The 18,196-nt window shown below is 31.3% G+C and overlaps 1 protein-coding gene across 5 annotated transcripts; it reads left to right on the forward strand.

Annotated features, from left to right (window-relative positions):
* The first annotated feature begins 4,323 nt into the window (after nt 1-4,323).
* LOC114395727 (ERBB-3 BINDING PROTEIN 1-like) lies at nt 4,324-5,950 on the forward strand. 5 transcript variants are annotated; one of them, XM_028357567.1, is made up of 5 exons: nt 4,324-4,454; nt 4,614-4,734; nt 4,918-4,987; nt 5,282-5,411; nt 5,520-5,950. In XM_028357567.1, exons 2-5 carry the CDS (start codon nt 4,644-4,646, stop codon nt 5,523-5,525), a joined length of 297 nt encoding a protein of 98 aa, XP_028213368.1. In that variant the 5' UTR covers nt 4,324-4,454; nt 4,614-4,643; the 3' UTR covers nt 5,526-5,950. The 5 variants fall into 5 exon arrangements, 3 of the variants coding, with proteins under 3 accessions (XP_028213368.1, XP_028213366.1, XP_028213367.1); XM_028357565.1 differs by having other exon boundaries at nt 5,282-5,950; XM_028357566.1 differs by having other exon boundaries at nt 4,927-4,987; nt 5,282-5,950.
* Nucleotides 5,951-18,196: the final 12,246 nt, after the last annotated feature.

Here is an 18,196-nt window from a genome sequence, read left to right on the forward strand (position 1 = left end):
GCGTTGCATTGTCGTTTCTGCAAAATGGCTTGCGTGTTGAGCCCAGAGTTCGTGTTATCTGTGCATACAAAAACAACACTTGTCCAAGTGACTGCACGATGATCCTAAGGTGCGTGCTTAGCCTAAATCTTTGGTAGTGAGAACAATTAGTTCAATGCACACCTCACACTAAACATGCACCGAGCTTCAAATTTCCGCCAATAGTCTCCAGATGCTTGCCATGTGGCCTTCCCAGTTGACTCTAACGTGCTAAGTGCATGCAAGTGTGCCAAACAAGCTGCTTTATCAACCCATTAATTCTTCCTTCCTTGTTGATGCATTAAAAATCTACAAAACACAACTAAAACTAATTAATTCACTAAAATTAACTTCATAAAGCTAAAAATCTACAAGAACACTAAAGTCTAATTTATTGGGATCAAATTAAGCAATAAATGAGAATAATTAAGATGATTATTGTGAAAATTAAGTGCAAAAATTAAGCATGCACAATAATTATCATTTACATTTTACAATATCTATATTTTACTTTGTTTTTTTTATGCATTGTCTTGTTAGTTAAAAGGATTGTTTTTGTTAAACCATTATGAATAAAGCTTGACATGATTGATAGATAGTTGAGTGTTTTAAATTTACTAATTAAGATTTGATTTCTAAAAGTGATTAATTATGAATTTGATCTCTAAATTTTTTCAAATTTTTACTTTTAGTTCCTAAACAAAAAATTGATCAGTCTTAGTCCCTCGACTTTTTGTCCCTCAATGTTTTTTATCCTTACTATTAAATTTATTGTTATACAATGATGACATGGCATAAATATTTTAATCAATTAATAATATTTTGTGGTGATTAATTTTATAGCAGTCTTAAATCGTTAGAAAATACTTGATTGAAGCATTTGAAAGATGTCAAACAATTCCTGATAATTAAAAATCGTTAGAAATTTCGTAACTATTGTCTCAATTTTTTACGCTTTTAATTCACTTCCAACAAAAAATATCCAAATTTTCATCTGCAACTCGTTAACCGGTTTCATCTTCACCAAACGCAGACACACACATTCACATCGCAACTTCAGAAATTGAATATCGATCCCTTCAACAATTTGTTACTTCTTTGAATTTTGGCTAGTAAGAATGTTTCCCAAGTAGAAACAATACATGCGGATGGAGTGACTAAAATATGGGCACCTTGACCAATTTGCATCTCCTAACTAGTGAACTATAAAGAGGATCCTAGAGGAAAAAATATTCTATATCTTGGACATCCTTTTAGGTATATTAGTATATGATGGGAAGATAGTGTGTCATCGTGGAGCAAGACAAAATATGACTTAATTGTTGCACCATATATGTGATATCTAGCCTAGTGGTGGTTAGATATAACAATATTCTTATAGTTCTCTTGTATTCTCAAAAGGTGTACTAGCAAGCTTACAACTAAGAACACCTGTATCACTAAGGAAACCTAACTAATATTTTCATTGGCAAAAAGGGATTCCCTTCGAAAAATGTGCAACTTCCATTCCCAAGGAATACTTGAGGGATCCAATGCCCATGATACCAAGCTAATGATGTAGAAATAAATTCACCTTGGAAAGCTCTTACTAAGTTTATGATCAATTGATGATTATATGAAGTCGTGGTTAATAAGGAAGAAATAAAGTCTTTCAAACCACTTCTTCCTAGCCTGCTTAAGTCCATAAAGGGACTTGAGCAACTTGCACACCTTTCCTAGTTATGGATAGTGAAGAACTTGGGAAACCAACTACAGATAACCATGTTTTCATTTTACAATTACGTCTTTAATCATTCATAGTCTCTTCTTTTAAATTTGTTCTCAAACTTATTCTTCATTAATGGGTCGAGGATAGGGATAACCAAATTCGTCTCCCACCCACGAAATTGTCATCCTTATTTATTAGTATATCAGGACTAATGCCAAATTAGAAATTATAACAAAGTAGGACGAAGACATGTTTAACCATCCTTGTCTTTACTTCTACTAATGGAAGGACGGTTTTAGAGACATGTGAATATAAAAGAAACAAGCTAAGTATAAAAAAAAAATTCAACTTTATTTTCTTGGAGCTAAGAAAACTCATGGAAAACGTACTAACCTTTTTTAATAAAAGATATATTTTACTTAATCACAAGTCGCCAGAATCTCGAAATTATAGTTTTAAAAATGAGAAAATAAAAACAATCTTGAAGTTTATAAATGTAATAATAAATTGTTATAAATTTGTATATGCTTAATAGGCTTCATTTGAGTGTACACAGGTTTTATTACATTCTTTATAATTTCAACATGTTTACAAAATTATTTTATACAAATCATAGTTTTTATATATGATAAAACCCGTGTACACTCAAATGAAGCCTATTAAGCATATACAAATTTATAACAATTTATTATTACATTTATAAACTTCAAGATTTTTTTTCTCTCGTTTTTAAAATTATAATTTCACGAACGTATTTAAGCAATTGTCGTTCTGTAAGACCATAATGAAAACGCAATTTTTGTTTTTCTTCTAAACCAATACGATATTGAGATTTTTTACTGGAGCGCGATTGATTTCTAAGTTCGCTTTTGACTGTTGGCCTTTTACTAGTTAGTCCTGGTAAAGACCCCAGACGACGTATTTTCTTGAAACGAGGTCCTCTGTAACGTGACATAAAGACTCCTTTTTTAATGGAAAATCTTATAAATAAAAATTAAAACTAAACTAAATGAAAAATATTCTATTATAAATGAAGCAAAATCTACTAAAGTATTATACTACAAAGAAGAATTAGACAAATTCTATCAATATCCGAACTTTATTCTATTGTATAGAAAAAAAAAAAGAAAAGAACCGAGATTCTGACTACTTGTGATTAAGTAAAGTATATCTTTTATGAAAAAGGTTAGTATGTTTCCCATGAGTTTCCTTAGCTCCAAGAAAATAAAGTTAATTTTTTTTATACTTGTTTCTTTTTATATTCTCATGTCTCCAAAATCGTCCTTTTCATAAGTAAAAGTAAAGATAAGAAAGATTAAATATGTCTTTGTCCTACTTTATTATAATTTCTAATTTGACATTAGTCCTGATATACTAATAAGTAAGAATGACAATTTTATGGGTGGGAAACGAATTTGGTTATCCCTAGAGGATGAACAAGTTTGAGAACAAATTTAAAAAAAGAGACTATGAATGATTAAAGACTTAATTGTAAAATTCATCCTCCTATTTTATCTATTACATTAAAAGAAGAGAAACTACTAATAAATGGCAATTGATTAATTTAACTACTAATAACCAACTAACAGAAACTAACTTATTGATAATCGTTAGTTAACCAGTTAACATTTTTTAAAAAATAAACTGTATTGTTCCATATTAGTATCACACAGCCGTGTTCAATTAATGAGTTTCACATACAATATGAAAGAAAAAGAAAATGGAACAAATATGATAAACACTTGATTATTAATTCATTCATTGATTGATGAATATTCACATATATGTGCTCTTTCATAGTTAATTGTGTTCAAATAACGAATGACAATTGATTAATTCCTAAGTACCAATAACCAATTAATAGAAATCTAGTTATTTGTTAACTTCTTTTTAACATAATTATTTGATAACTGCTATTTAATAAGATGTCATTTTGTAAAATACATGAAAATAATAATTTTTTTAAAATATTATCTTTGATGGGATAACTAATTAAAGGAAAAGAAAATATGGATTTATTCAATACAAAAATCCACAAACATATGTCAAAAAATAAAAGAAAGACACTCAACTACAAAAAAATTATTAAAGTTATTCTAATTTAAAAAATATAAATATTATACAACAGATTTTTAACATTAAAATTAACGTAAGTTTTAATTTTTATATAATAATTTTTATACAGTAAAAAATATAATATATTTTATTTAGTATTTCATAAAATTAATATGAAATCTACTTAATAATAAATAATATATTAAAAATAAAAATATTATAAATATTTCTCCCCATCTTTAGAACAAAATCTTATATTTTGTAATCTAATGATAAATGATAAATAACTTGGAGCAAGTCATATAATTATTTAAAACAAGAAATGTCTCCTAGTATTTTTTTATTGTTTTTTTTTTTTTCATTACATCCATGTTGTAGTTTTAATGTTTTGTGTATAGTACAATACACATCACAGTACCAAAAGGGTAATGTACTATATATAAATAAATAATAAGGGGGAAAAATGGAAGGTAAAAACCCTACTCGTTTGTACTCTTGCAACGAAAATGAAAACTCCTATATAAGCCAAAGCTGCCTGTGGCTGTAACCCTAGTTGCACAGGAGCAGGAGCACCGTTTGGCTCTACAAGACTTCCCTTTTTCTATTTAATTCCTAAAATCCCATTCTTCTAGGCTCATTCCTCTGCACTGCCATCATCCCCAACTTCCTCACAGTGAGTGTTGCTTCAAAATCCATCAATTTCCCAATGTTTCATCTTGGTCTTCTTTGTTTATTGGTTTTTCACTCTCTTGCACGACCCAATTGGATAAAGATTGGTTTTTTGTTTTTTGTTTTCCTCATTTCTTTGTCCCATTTCATTTGGGTGTTTCAGAGGTTACAAGGACTAAAGAGTTGTGCCACCATGTCGGACGATGAAAGGGAGGAGAAAGAGTTGGATCTCTCTTCTGCCGAAGTTGTCACCAAATACAAAACCACTGCTGAGATCGTTAACAGTGTGTTCCTCACTCTCTTACACTTAATGTTTGTGGTCTCAAATTCTATCTGGGTTTTGGTTATTTCATGCATTGGACACAATTTTTTTCTGGAACCTTGCTGAAGTTCACCTTTTTTTAATTTACATTTTTTGTTTTGCTAAGATTGGACTGTATTTTTTTTTCTGCGTGCCCTGATGCTAGTTATTTCAGAATGTAAACCGAAGGCGAAGATTGTGGATATTTGTGAGAAAGGGGATTCATACATTAGAGAGTAAGCTTATAATATTCATAAATGAAGGAGCATTGCCTGTTCTTAACATATATGTACGTTCAATTGCTGGTTTGTGTCTTTTTTTTAATATTTATGGATTAGCTTATTGGGTTTGCTTTGTGTGTGTAAGCAAACTGGAAATGTGTACAAGAATGTGAAGAGGAAGATTGAGAGATGTGTTGCTTTCCCAACATGTTTATCTGTAAACAGCGTTGTCTGCCATTTCTCTCCAATGGAGTCAGTGGTTTCTGCTATTATTCTGAAGTTGATGTTTGTTTCTTTGGTTGGTTGCAGTGATATGGCATGCCATATAGATGGATTCATCACTGCGGTAGCTCACACCCATGTTCTTCAGGAAGGTCCTGTTGCTGCCACAAATACTGCTGCTGAGGTGGCCTTGAGGCTTGTCAGGCCGGGAAAGAAGGTAATCAATTGTAACAATTTTTTTTTACTGGATCTGCATTTATATAATACAAGTTGATTTGGATTTTACTACATGTTGCCTTTCTTGATTTATTTCATTGGTTAATAGGTGTAAGGTCATACACTATTATAAGCTATTCAGCTTAGTAAAATCGGAGAGAAATTAGGTTGCTTCATGTGTATCGTTTTCTTTGCCTAAACACATGCCTTGTGGATTTTGATCTCTAAATGATGAAAACTATCTTGGGCTACGGATAAACTCCGATGAAGCTTTATTGTCATAGTTACACTGATAGAGGTCATTCATGTTTCTTCTTGTGTTGTCTATCACATTGCTCTTTTTTGGAACTCCTCTTGTCTATAATGTGTATTTCTCACCTTATGCTATATGTTTTGTTCTTTTGAGATTAATTGGTTCTCAGTTCAAGTGTTTTTTTATCTACATGATGAATGCTGTCATGCATTTGCATAAAAAACTTGATTTGTTCTCTATTCTGATTCAAATTGTGGTAAAAAAATTCAGCTGGATATGTCTGTTTTCTTTTGAGTCTTCCACTTTCTCCTAAAACTATCTTAATTTGGTTTATAATACAGTATATTGTAAATTTGATAAGCTGATCTCTGTATGATGAAGACATTATTGGCTATGGATAAACTCCAATTAAGCTTGTTTCTGTCATAGTTGCACTAACAAAGATTTGTTCGTTTTGTATTCCGTCCTGTTATTTTTTATTCAGATAAAATTTTAGAAAAAATCTTGACAGGATTTCTCTTGTTTCTTTTCATATTCCCTCCTCTTAGGTGCAAAACCTACCAAATTTTTAAACATATACCTATATTAATACTTCGAAAATAGTTCTATTATACATAAATAATTCTTCAAAAATAGTTCTATTATACAATTTAAATAAAATCAATTCTTTTAAACTTAATTTTAAAATATCATTTCTAAACATAAATTAATTTTTTAACATACTTTTTTTAAAATAATTCTTTTTAATATTATTTTTTAAATCTATTTTATCACAAGTTAAACTAAATAATCCATTTACTTACATCAAAATCATTCTTTTTGGCATTCTTAATTAACTCCATTAGTCATAAAAGGGAGAGATAAACAAAACTTGCCTAATCATTAAAAAGAAGATATATTTTCACAAATCCAACAGCAGATTCTTCCTAAGTCAAGAATCTAGAAACATATAATACAAAATATAACAAAGAAAAAACATGAGTAACAACAACGAACCACCACAAAGGACAACATAACTGTGATGTGATCAGGATATAGTGTCATAGTTTGATGCTTTCTCTGTGTGATAGACCCTTAATTAATCCAATTCGTGATCCTTTGAGGAACACCATAGTCGTAGGCAACCACTGCTAATATTCCAACCCACATAGCCAAAGTGATCCAAGCTACGGTGGCTGAAATGAAGCTCAAAGCCAGAACTGAAACAACAGCTCCCACAATAAGCATGACCCAAATTACGTGTTGAAGAAGGCTTCCCTTATATATCTGAAGTATTGTCCCAATGGAAGCAAAGAAGAAGTATAAGACAATGGTTAAAATCAGAGACATCAGTAGCTTGTGCTGTTCTGTAAACAAAAGCTTCCCTGAATCAGTGTTTGTTACTGAAATCAGAGCAATGAGCAGTGTTAGGAATTTGATGAGGATCTCCTGCAATTCCTTGAATACATTTATCACTTTGTCGCTAAGTAATTAAGTACAATCATTATGGGAAAATAAAAGTTAGTATTTTGCTAGAAAAACATGAAGGCAGAATTTGACGGAAAACTGGAACACAAGGATTGTCTAGTAATAGAAAGAAGAAATGCATGGGAAAGAGCATATAGTTATATAATAACCTCAAAGAAGTGAAATGAGTGGAATTCAGGGCAGGCATGCATGTTTGTTGTATCCTAGATAAGAGCAGGCTTACAATGAGGGTTGAGAATGAGAGAACTTAAGATGTATAATGAGGGTTCATGTCAGAAGAAAAGGAGGGTTTATAACGAGGGTGCTGTTGCCTAGTGGCGATAAATGGGAAGTTTGCCTTATTTGCCATTTTGCCATGCTATTGCTTGATGGCAGTTTGCTTTATTAATAAATTAATAAAAATTAATTCATGATGACGTCGATTTCAGGTACGTGGATTTTAAAATTGTATTCCTGTACTTTGACATCCTCTTTAGCTTATGAATACTTTATTACTTTATCGATATTAGGAAAACAACCAATTTTTATCCTAATTATCATGGCAGACTAATATGGGAACTAATATCACAATCACAATGATCTCATTTTTTGCGGGGGAGTGTTGTATTCATTTTTTTAAGAATTAATTACGTAGGCTAATGTTCCGTGTTTTGACTTCACCATGGTTCTGTCAAATTCTGCCTGCATGTGTTATGAATAATAATAATATAAGCACCGAGGCACACCAATGAACCATTCTGAAACAAAAAAGCCTGCTCTTATCTCAGGATACAACAAACAAGCATGTCTGCCCTAAATTCCACTCATTTCACTTCTTTGAGGTTATTATATACACTATATGCTCTTTGTTGAAATTTTAGAATTTTTTTATAAAATATCAATAACTACCAAGAAAACTTTATGTTAGATTATGAAGAGGAGTTAGAAAGAATATCTGGATTTACAATAATTGATAAAAACAAATGCAACAAAATCTAGATAATAGTCATGAATAATTGGTTTAATGATTTTTTTAATCTAATTATCTTATTTCTTATTGAACTGTCTTTTTTTTTTTAGATGAAAAATTGTTTCTTAAGTTGGTGTTTTGAAGACCACAATCATACTTTAGGTTGCTAATATGTTAGAGTTCCTTATTATTTCTTATCAGGTTAAATTGGTAATTACTTATTACATTCATATTAATTTTTTAATAATTAATCAGTTGAATGTATGATAGTTTTGCTTTAGCTACATTCAATTTTAGTTTTGCTTTAGCTACATTCAGTTTACGATATCTTCTTTCAGTAAGTAAATCTGGATTTTTAATTGATCTAATTTAGCACATTTAATTGCTTTGCTTATTTTAGAATAGGGTTAACTAACATTTTATTTACCAAACTTTTTTGAAATTCAATTTTTAGTGCTAAATAAAAGTTTAACCGTTAAAAGTCTCTCAATTTTTTTATTAAGATTTTTAATACTTAAACTCTTGTTTGATCTATCAAAATCCCTAAACTCTTAAAAATTTTAGTCTTTAAAACGTATTTATTATTTTTATTTATTTAATGAGGTTTCAAGAATTAAAAATTAAATTTTTCAAAAGTAAAAGTATAGGGACTAAAGATCTTAATAAAAAGAATTCAAAAACCTTTATCGGTCAATTTTTTGTTAGGGACTAAAAATCATCGATTTCCTGGAGTTTTTTGACTTACATGTTGAACAGAATGGGTTTTGATAAGAGATGGATTGGGTGGATACAGGCGTGTGTTTTTTCTAGTTCTATGTCAGTCTTGGTTAATGGGAGCCCCACGGATGAATTCACAGCTCATAAAGGTTTAAGACAAGGAGATCCACTATCTCCATTTTTATTTCTCATTGTGGCACAGGGACTTTCTGGTTTGGTACAAAAGGCAATTCAAGTTGGAAATTTTGATGGTTATCAGGTGGTAGATGGTGTGAACTTGTCTCTATTACAATTTGTTGATGATACAATTTTATTGGGTAAGGGGTCTTGGAAGAATTTGTGGAGCATCAAAACTATTTTCAGAAGCTTTGAGTTAGTATCTGGTCTTCGGGTCAATTTCCACAAAAGTAAGTTGATTGGTTTGAATATCAATGAAGGTTTTCTAGAGTCAGCATCAATCTTTCTCTCTTGTTGTATGACTTTAATACCTTTTAAGTTCTTGGGTGTTCTGGTTGGTGCCAACCCGCGGCGAAGATCGACTTGGAAACCGGTGGTGGATTCTATGAGGGCTAAATTGTCTTGTTGGAGGGGACGTAATCTATCCATCGGAAGAAAGGTAACACTTATTAATTCGGTTCTCTCGAGTTTACCTCTATATCTTTTCTCCTTTTTCAAAGCTCCTAAAGTGGTTATTAAGGAACTAACACAAATTCAAAGAGATTTTTTGTGGGGATCACATGAGGAGGAAAGGAAGATTTGTTGGGTGTCATGGGAAGACATTTGCAAACCGAAGAAAGAGGGAGGGTTGGGTGTGAAGAATTTAGAGGTTTTCAACATATCTTTGCTTGCTAAATGGAAGTGGAGGTGTATTCATGATCATAATGCACTTTGGAGGGATTTGCTAGCTTTTAGATATGGTAATTTAATAGCAAAGCAAACTTGTAGTCTTGATCGATCATGGGGCACAAAAGATTCAATATGGTGGAGGGATTTGATGTTGTTGGAGAAAGATTTGTCACAAAACCAGAATTTTTTTCAAAGAGCAGTGAGTTGTGATGTAGGAGATGGACAATCAATTCTATTTTGGTATAATAAATGGTTAGGGTCCGAGCCGTTGAAGGATGCTTTTCCGGAGCTGTTTGCAATTTCATCTCAGCAGTTGGAGTCTGTAGGAAATGCAAGTTCATGGAGGAGAGACCAATGGACGTGGGGCTTGACTTGGAAGAGACAGTTAAATCCGAATGAGGAAGAGTCACTTCACTCTTTGGAGACCATTCTGGTTGATGTGCATCTAGTGGCAGAATCTCATGACAGGTGGAAGTGGTCCTTACACAACTCCAAATTATTCACTATAAGTTCTTGCTATTCTTTTGCCATGTCTTTGGTAAATCAAACACAAATGAATAGCGATATACTGGATATACTATCTATAGTTTGGAAAGTTCCTGTGCCATCCAAAGTAGCTTTGTTTTGTTGGCGGTTACTATTGGATCGATTGCCAACCAAGGATAATTTAATTAGAAGGAATGTGGTCATTAATAATAGTAGGTGCTCTCTATGTGATTCTTGTGATGAAAATGTTGTACACTTATTCTTTCACTGTGATTTTTCTAAATGTATTTGGAAAGAAGTTTTGAGCTGGATTGGGATTGTCGATGTTATAGCAGTGGGGGGAGTTCAACATTTTTGGGAATATGATAGGCTCCTCAAATACAACACTAGCAGCAACAAGGTGCCCTTTATGTTTTGGTTGGCTACTTTGTGGATCATTTGGCAGGTGCGCAATAATAGCATCTTCAAGGCGGAGGAAAAAGACATTCCCAAGACTATCAATCAAATTAAGCACATATGTTGGGCCTGGTTCATGGGAAAGATAGGAGGGGTAGGTGGATCGAATATTTCAGATCGGTGGAATTCACCTTTTCTATGTAGTAAAGTTTGAAACTATCTCATCTGAGACATTCTTGTAATGGGTTGGAGTACTCCTAGTGCTCCCATCATTATAATATAAATTCATATTTCTTATCAAAAAAAAAAAATTTAGAAAAAATTTAGTTAACCTTTTAGAATATTCTATGATTATGTCAACAAAACTGAAAAATTAGTTAGAAGCTGAAAAATTAATTTATTAAATTATAAATATTTAATAAAACTTGTTGTTAAAGTAGGTAAAAAATAAAAAAAATATAAATGATAGAAAAATAATAAAATCATATTTATTTAAAAAGAGTAATAAAAAATTAAATAAATGTATTAAGGATAAAAAAACATAAAAAGTTAAAAGCTAAAAAATATTAGTTCAAATCACGTGTGATTGTATTTACTAAAAAAAATGTTGTATGTATACTTACGTGTTTTGGTAATTTTTAAAAAAGTATTTAATTTGATGATATTTTTATTTTCCGAAAGCTATTATTATAAGTTAACCTCTTTTGGTGTTTTAATTTTTTTAAAATTATTTTGTTAAAAATCTTTTAAACATGATAATTTTTATGTCAGAAAAACACTGACAAGCTAATGTAAATCGGAATCTTATATCATTCAACAAATGCTACAAGGAAGAAACTAAACTAGCATGTATTCTGATTGCGTCAATATAATATATAGGTTCTCAAACTCGCTTATAATACGTTTGGTTTTAAACTTGATCGGGAAGTGGCTTCTCTTTTTACTAACAAAAAAAGTACTTCTTTTACTTGGACAACAGGGTATGTCAATGTCACTTTGACAAAAAAAAAACACATTTTGAATAAACTATGCTCTCTCCAACTTTAAACATTTACGTCCTAAAAAAAACTTTATTTAACATTGAATTGCCAAAAATAGAAGGTTTTACTGTTTTAGGTGTGGTTTCAGAAGTAGATTTATGACGGTTTTAACTTTAGCTCAAATAATTGAGGATTCTTAATTCCACACTGTATAAAATTATAATGTTTGAGAAAATATTTAGAGTAAGTTTTATGCAAATTGTATTTTGTGGGGAATTAAAACCGTGATTAAATAACACTAAATATGGGAAATAACTTGTGCGATAGTGGCATTTAAAATTGACAGGAATTAATTTACCAATTTAAATCTATGCTTAGTGACAATTAAAATTGTCAGTAATTTAATCTCTTGTCACTACACGTTTCATTTTAATGTATTTATTTACAAAAATTCAAAATAAAATACATAAAAATAAAATTACTGCATGCACTTAAATATCAAAGAAGTGCATAGAAGTCTTTAAAAAATATTTTTTAATTTCCAAATTTGCAATATCGTATATGATCTTCACTTTATAGTAATAAACAGTAAATTAGGAAGTGACTTCAATAGGAAATTAATATAGAGAAAATTAAAATTGTAAAGTAATAAATAAACTATAAAGTTGCAACTAATATATACTTATTCAATTAATAATGAGTTGTTAACAGACTAGATTTGAAACTATCTTTAGTAAGCTTCGACACTATTTTGTGATGAAAAAAAGAACTCAACGACCTGATGAAATGATAAAATATCTTACAGAAAATTCCAAAATAAAACTTGCTTATTATAAATACAAAAATATATTAGACACAAACAGATCAAATATACGATTTTCTAGCTAAAATCCAATTGCCTAGTTAACTCTTGTTTTTTCATGCGGCTGAACATGGAGATAACGCAAAGTCAAGTACATGTTCCTACATAGTTTACTTTTGTCAATTTGCATATTATGTAAGTACCCTTGTCTTCGCTAGTGAAAGGTCTTATAAAAAGGACAATGAGAATTTATTATTAGAAGTAAAATAACCTAATTAATCCCAAAAATAAATAACCTAATTAAGGCTAAAGTTTAATAACTAATATTATAAATAAGAAAAATACTAGTATCCACGTATGAAATGCAACAATTTAATTTATTTTAGCAAAATCCTTTATCAGTATATATAGATATACAATACCAATAAGTTTAGTCCAGGCAAAACTCAACTCAATTTTTTTTTAAGTGAGATTTCGAATTTGAACATAAAAAAATATAATTTAAAAAAGAGACCTCAGTGATAACAAGGCAACTTTACATCATTAACATAAAATGGTTACCCACAAAATATAGATATATACTAATAATTCTATTAAACACTAAGTTAAAAAAATTATATCGTGATAAATGTTTAATTAGAACCTAATCCATTATTTATTACGCGATAGTAATCCTTTTCGAGGAAGAAAAAGCAACCCCTCCGAAACACAGCAAGATTTTTCCAAATTTAAAACAAAAGTTAACATTAAGCAAAAACTAAGACCAAAAGTCCAAAATCTTAGAAGAGTTTGTCCAATAGTGACAGTGATGTGTGTGTGAATGTAAAAATAATAATAAAAAAAACGTACAAAACGAAGCGCGTTGAATACTTGGTGAGGTCCCAGATGAATATTCCGAGTCATTGTATTTATTTTCAATATCCTCTGCCCCTATTTAACATTCCATCCAATATATTATGATCACAATTCACACACCAACCAACAATTCTCAAACGAGAAAGCACTCATCCTCTCATCTCAGGGAAGCAAGAACCAAACATGCCTCTACTGAATTCCAATCATTTCACTTCAATGAGGTTAGTACGTTACTTAGTGTAACTAGAAGTACTCTAACCACAAATATGTTATATGCTATTTCCCATCATTAACCCTGTTTGAAGGTGATTCTAACATCTTTTGCATGCTTCACTTGCGCACCCTGCTATCGATTTTATCTCATTTCTTCTTTCTATTATTCACCAATTGGACATTTTTTTGTTGTTTGTGTTTTCTGTCACATTCTGCGTTGAGCAACATTTATTTATAGCAGAATTGCATCATAATTCTAGTATGTCTAACTTTTTTTTTTTACCTAACGAGTGTGCTTAGAGACCAAGTGGACAGTCTATTCAAGGAATTGAAAGAAATCCATCACAAATTCTTAACCCTGCTGGTTACCTTGGTTGCAGCAACAAACAATGACAGGAAATTCTTTGTTAATAAATCAGCACAAGCTGATGATGTCGCTGATTTTGGCCATTGTGCTTTACTCCTGATTGCCTGTGCTTGGGACAATACTTCATAATCATAACACAAACCTTCTTCCTATATTGACATGTGTCATGCTTATGTTGGGAAGTGTAGTTTCGGTTGTGGCTTTGAGCTTCATCTCAACCATTATTAGTTGGATCACTTTGGTCATGTGGCTTGGAATATTCACAATGGTGACTGACTATGGTGTTCCTCAAAGGATCAAGAATTGGAGTAAGGATCGCATCACATCGTTCTAAGGTTGTTTCCCCTCTAGACAAAATGCCATTGTCAAACTCTCTCACACAGTCAGAGTTTCTCAGTTATTTGGGCTGTGTGACTTGTTATTTCTTCTTTTTTTTAGTCGATGTTCGGTGAAAATGACTGTTATAACATTTCTATGTATATAATATTTCTAGTAGCTGAAATTATAGGTATAAAAAAAAGATTTAAATTCTAAAAAAAGACATGCTAAATTACTTATGAATCCTGGTTAGATATATTTTGATATCAAATTTGTACCCATATAGATGGGATGTTATTGGCTATATTGTAAATTAACACCCTCGACTGTTACTAGACACCCTTTGATCATTCTTATTTTGGTCGGCGAAAAACATAATATCCTCGGCCAGGGCCAAACATCCATTGATTGTGGTCATGGCCAAACACCAAACACCCCTGCTCCTAGCATATATCCCCTTTAGAGCCAACACCCCCTTGGCCATGGCGAAACACCACTGGGATGCATGGTTAGATGCAAGTTGGCTTCATTCAAGATTAAGGGTGGAAGATTGCTAAAAAGTAATATATTCATAATCAAGACCTCGTTAACAAGTAACTATGGATTAACATTCCCAATAGTACCAAATGTAAGGTACATGGATTCCATACCCATAAATGTGAATATAAAAAGTGAAATTTTAGAGGTAATACATATTATTCATTCTCATTTATTACTCTCATTTACTATATCTAAGAAGATCGTTAACTTAAGTATCAAAGTACCTTTGCAGGTATATATCCCATCGAAGTATAATGGAGGTTGGAGAAGAGGTTCACCTAAGAAGGATGAGGAGTTTTTGACATACTATAAAGGAGAATATTCTTGTAGTATCCTTATGCAGGTACAAAATTCAATAATAAAGTAAGACCCAAATAATTTTTAGCATCTTTTTTCTTTTATAAGCTTCAAAAATCATCTAAGATCATTTAAATATGATATTTCACACATAATTACTCATGTGGAATGATTGAAACTTTCTCACTTACTTGGGATAGTTTTTCTCCTGGAAAAAAAATTAAGTGTAGAACATGAGAATCCTTCTTAGCACTATTTTTTGTGTGAATTTTAGAATCAAATATAAAAATATATATTTAAAAAGGATAGGCGGGCACCAGATTCTTGACTTTCTTTGCTCTAGATTTATATTAACTTCATCACCTACCATAATACCATTTCCTTAAGGTTGGATATGTGCCACCCAATTGCCTTTTTGTGCTTCTTGAGCAAATCCGCCAATTTAATTTCTTCCTTTGGAGACGAAGAGTTGCTAATGACCACCGGTTTTGCATTATTCCCTTGTAGGAATACATACTTAAGGTAAGGAGGTAAAACCTTCAATTCCACCTTATTTTTCTCAACAACATCTTTTTTCAGTTCTTTGAAAGTATTCCCCTCGAGAATACTTCTTTCGACTCATCAAGGTCTTCCAAGCAAGCTTTAAGCTCCTTCTCCTCTTCATTAGTGAGACAATCAATGGCATTGACTAGAACTTTCTCAAGAAGGGAGTGCATAGTGAATTGTTGCACAACATTTTCAACTTCATGTTCAATAGCCTACACCCTAAAGTAAGCATTGTAATAACTTGGATGCTTCATTGTCTCAAAAATATTAAAGGTCATCTTTTGGTCCTCCATGCTTAGCTCAAGGTTTTCATTCCCCGTGTCAATGGCACATCTAGCTGTGAGCATAAATGGTTGCCCCAAGATCAAAGGCACTTCAGGATCCTCTTTTATATCCATTACAACAAAATCTATTGAAAATGTAAAATATTGGACTTTTACGAGGACATCTTCAACAATGTCACACGGTCTTTTGATGGAGCGATTTGCGAGTTGAAGAGCCATCCGAGTTTACATGAGTTCCAAGTTGCCAATTCTTCAGAGCATCGAAAGAAACATTAAGTTGATACTTGCCCCTAAATCAATAAGATCCCTCCTCACGGATACTGCACCTATTGAGCAAGGAATTGTCACACTTTCGGGGTTCTTAAATTTTAGGGGTAAGGTTCTTTGGATTAATGCACTACAATTATCTTCCACAACTATGCTCTCATTGTTGATGTATTTTCCCTTCTTTGTGAGGTGGTGCTTCATAAATTTTGTGTACATTGGCATATGTTAACGAGCTTCACCAAAAGGAATGATGATTGTAGCGCCCTTCATTACAATAACAAGCCATAATAAATACACTTTAAAACATTCATAAAATAAGAATTTAGAAATTTCAATGGTTTGAAATACTTCAAATATTATAAATAAATGAGTCCTTACATAAATAAACAATTATATTCTCAAATATAGGCATCTACAAAGTTGAACTAACAATAAACTAAGTCTTCAATTTTCCCTCGTCTCAAAAGTTTCTTCCTCGAACTTTGCAAACAACACTTTTAATGAGATAATAATTCCAGTGAATAAAGCAAGTTTTAAAAGAGTTCGCAAATAATATTGGTCTCAGTTGGTGTGGTAATAAAAAAATCCAACAAAGGCATCCCAAAATTAAATTAAACACACACACACACACAAAACAACCGCAAATTTATTCACACAACAAAAGAACATTCTAGTAAATAAACACCAACACTTCACTGCATTCAATTCTTGAACAAATAATTATCACAAACATAACTTAGTGATTCCTAGAATCACTGGACTCAACTCTTTGGTTCCCAGAACTGGTATGAATTTCAGATTCTTCAAAAGATCTATGAGTTCATATCCATGCAATGACATATCACTGTCTTCCTTATCTTAGATGGAGGTATCCATAATCTTTTCCCCATCCCAGATACATGTATTCATTATCTCATCCCCATCATAGATGGATTTATCTCATATTTTTTTCTCATCCTAGATGGAAGTATCTCATGTATATTCAATTCTCAAAATAAAATATAGATTGTCACCACTTCCCAAAAGATGATGACCAATTCATACATAGTTGCAAAACATCATACCAGATAACTACCAAATAAATACTCTAGTTCCATACACACTAATAACTCACAAAGTCATACCCCAAATTATAACATCTTATAAGTCAATTAATAATGAACTATGAACTAAAACACACATCTACCAAAATATAGTTTAGTTGATATATATGATAGCTAAACACAAAACTCAAGAAAGTTTATTCGTGAATTTTCAAATAAATCCCTAGATTTAATATGCAACCAGTGAAGATTTGTACTTTGCAATACCCTTTTTTGTAAAATTAAATTAAATCCCATGAATAGTAAAAACTACATGTTGGTATGATTATATTAGGCACTTAAATAACTTCACGCAAGAACATTATGGAACCTAAATTTTGCAATAATCACAAGGATTAGTCCATGCAAGGATTAATGTATCAATTTATCGATTTATGACTGGTAAACTCAAAAAGACGCATTGCTTAAAATCTATACCATGGAAGTTTAGAAAAAGAAGGTTGTTTTACTCACCTCTTGAAACACATAGTAATTCACGCGTTCTTTGCTTATTATTCATCTTCTCCATTTAGTGGGTCAGTACGATTCTCTTTGTTTCTTCTTTCTTCTCAAACTTAAATGATCTACTAATTTTTTTTATATTTCTAAGAGAGATTGTCTATAAAGTTCTAGGAGAAGAAATTTGTGTATCCTTATATAATACAAGAGTATATGATTTAAGATTGGATCACATGAAATATATTCTCAATAGATTTGGCTAATCAAATCTTTCTTTATCTTTATCTACTTTATTATCTAGATTTGCATGAATTGCGTCAAGGTGTTCTCAAGCTTGGTGGTTCTTTCATATAGATTTGGGCCTTGATTGGGGGGTCGATTGGATGGACCCCCTTGGTTGTTGTTGAAGTTATTTCCCGTATAAAATTTTCATTCCGAAAATTGATTTTAAGAAAAATTTCCACCTTGATGATAACCTTGATTTCCCCTTTGATTGTATCCTTGATTTCCTCCATGATTATAGCCTCAAGATTGGTTTGTTGATAATTGTTATGCATACTTAATTTGTACATTTAAATTACATAGCAATTATCTAATTTCTTCTCTTTTAATGCTTCTTTTGATTTAAAAAGATAGGAATTTATCTTCTTCTAAGTTTTTAT

Source organism: Glycine soja, chromosome 18 (assembly GCF_004193775.1).
Source record: "Glycine soja cultivar W05 chromosome 18, ASM419377v2, whole genome shotgun sequence".
NCBI classification, from domain to species: domain Eukaryota; kingdom Viridiplantae; phylum Streptophyta; class Magnoliopsida; order Fabales; family Fabaceae; genus Glycine; species Glycine soja.

Bases quoted from the DNA above. Each gene is read 5' to 3' on its own strand.
- LOC114395727 (XM_028357565.1), top strand. From the start codon at position 4,644: ATGTCGGACGATGAAAGGGAGGAGAAAGAGTTGGATCTCTCTTCTGCC. The intron at 4,735-4,917 runs GTGTGTTCCTCA...CCCTGATGCTAG, and splicing joins CACTGCTGAGATCGTTAACA to TTATTTCAGAATGTAAACCG. The intron at 4,988-5,281 runs GTAAGCTTATAA...GGTTGGTTGCAG, and splicing joins GGGGATTCATACATTAGAGA to TGATATGGCATGCCATATAG.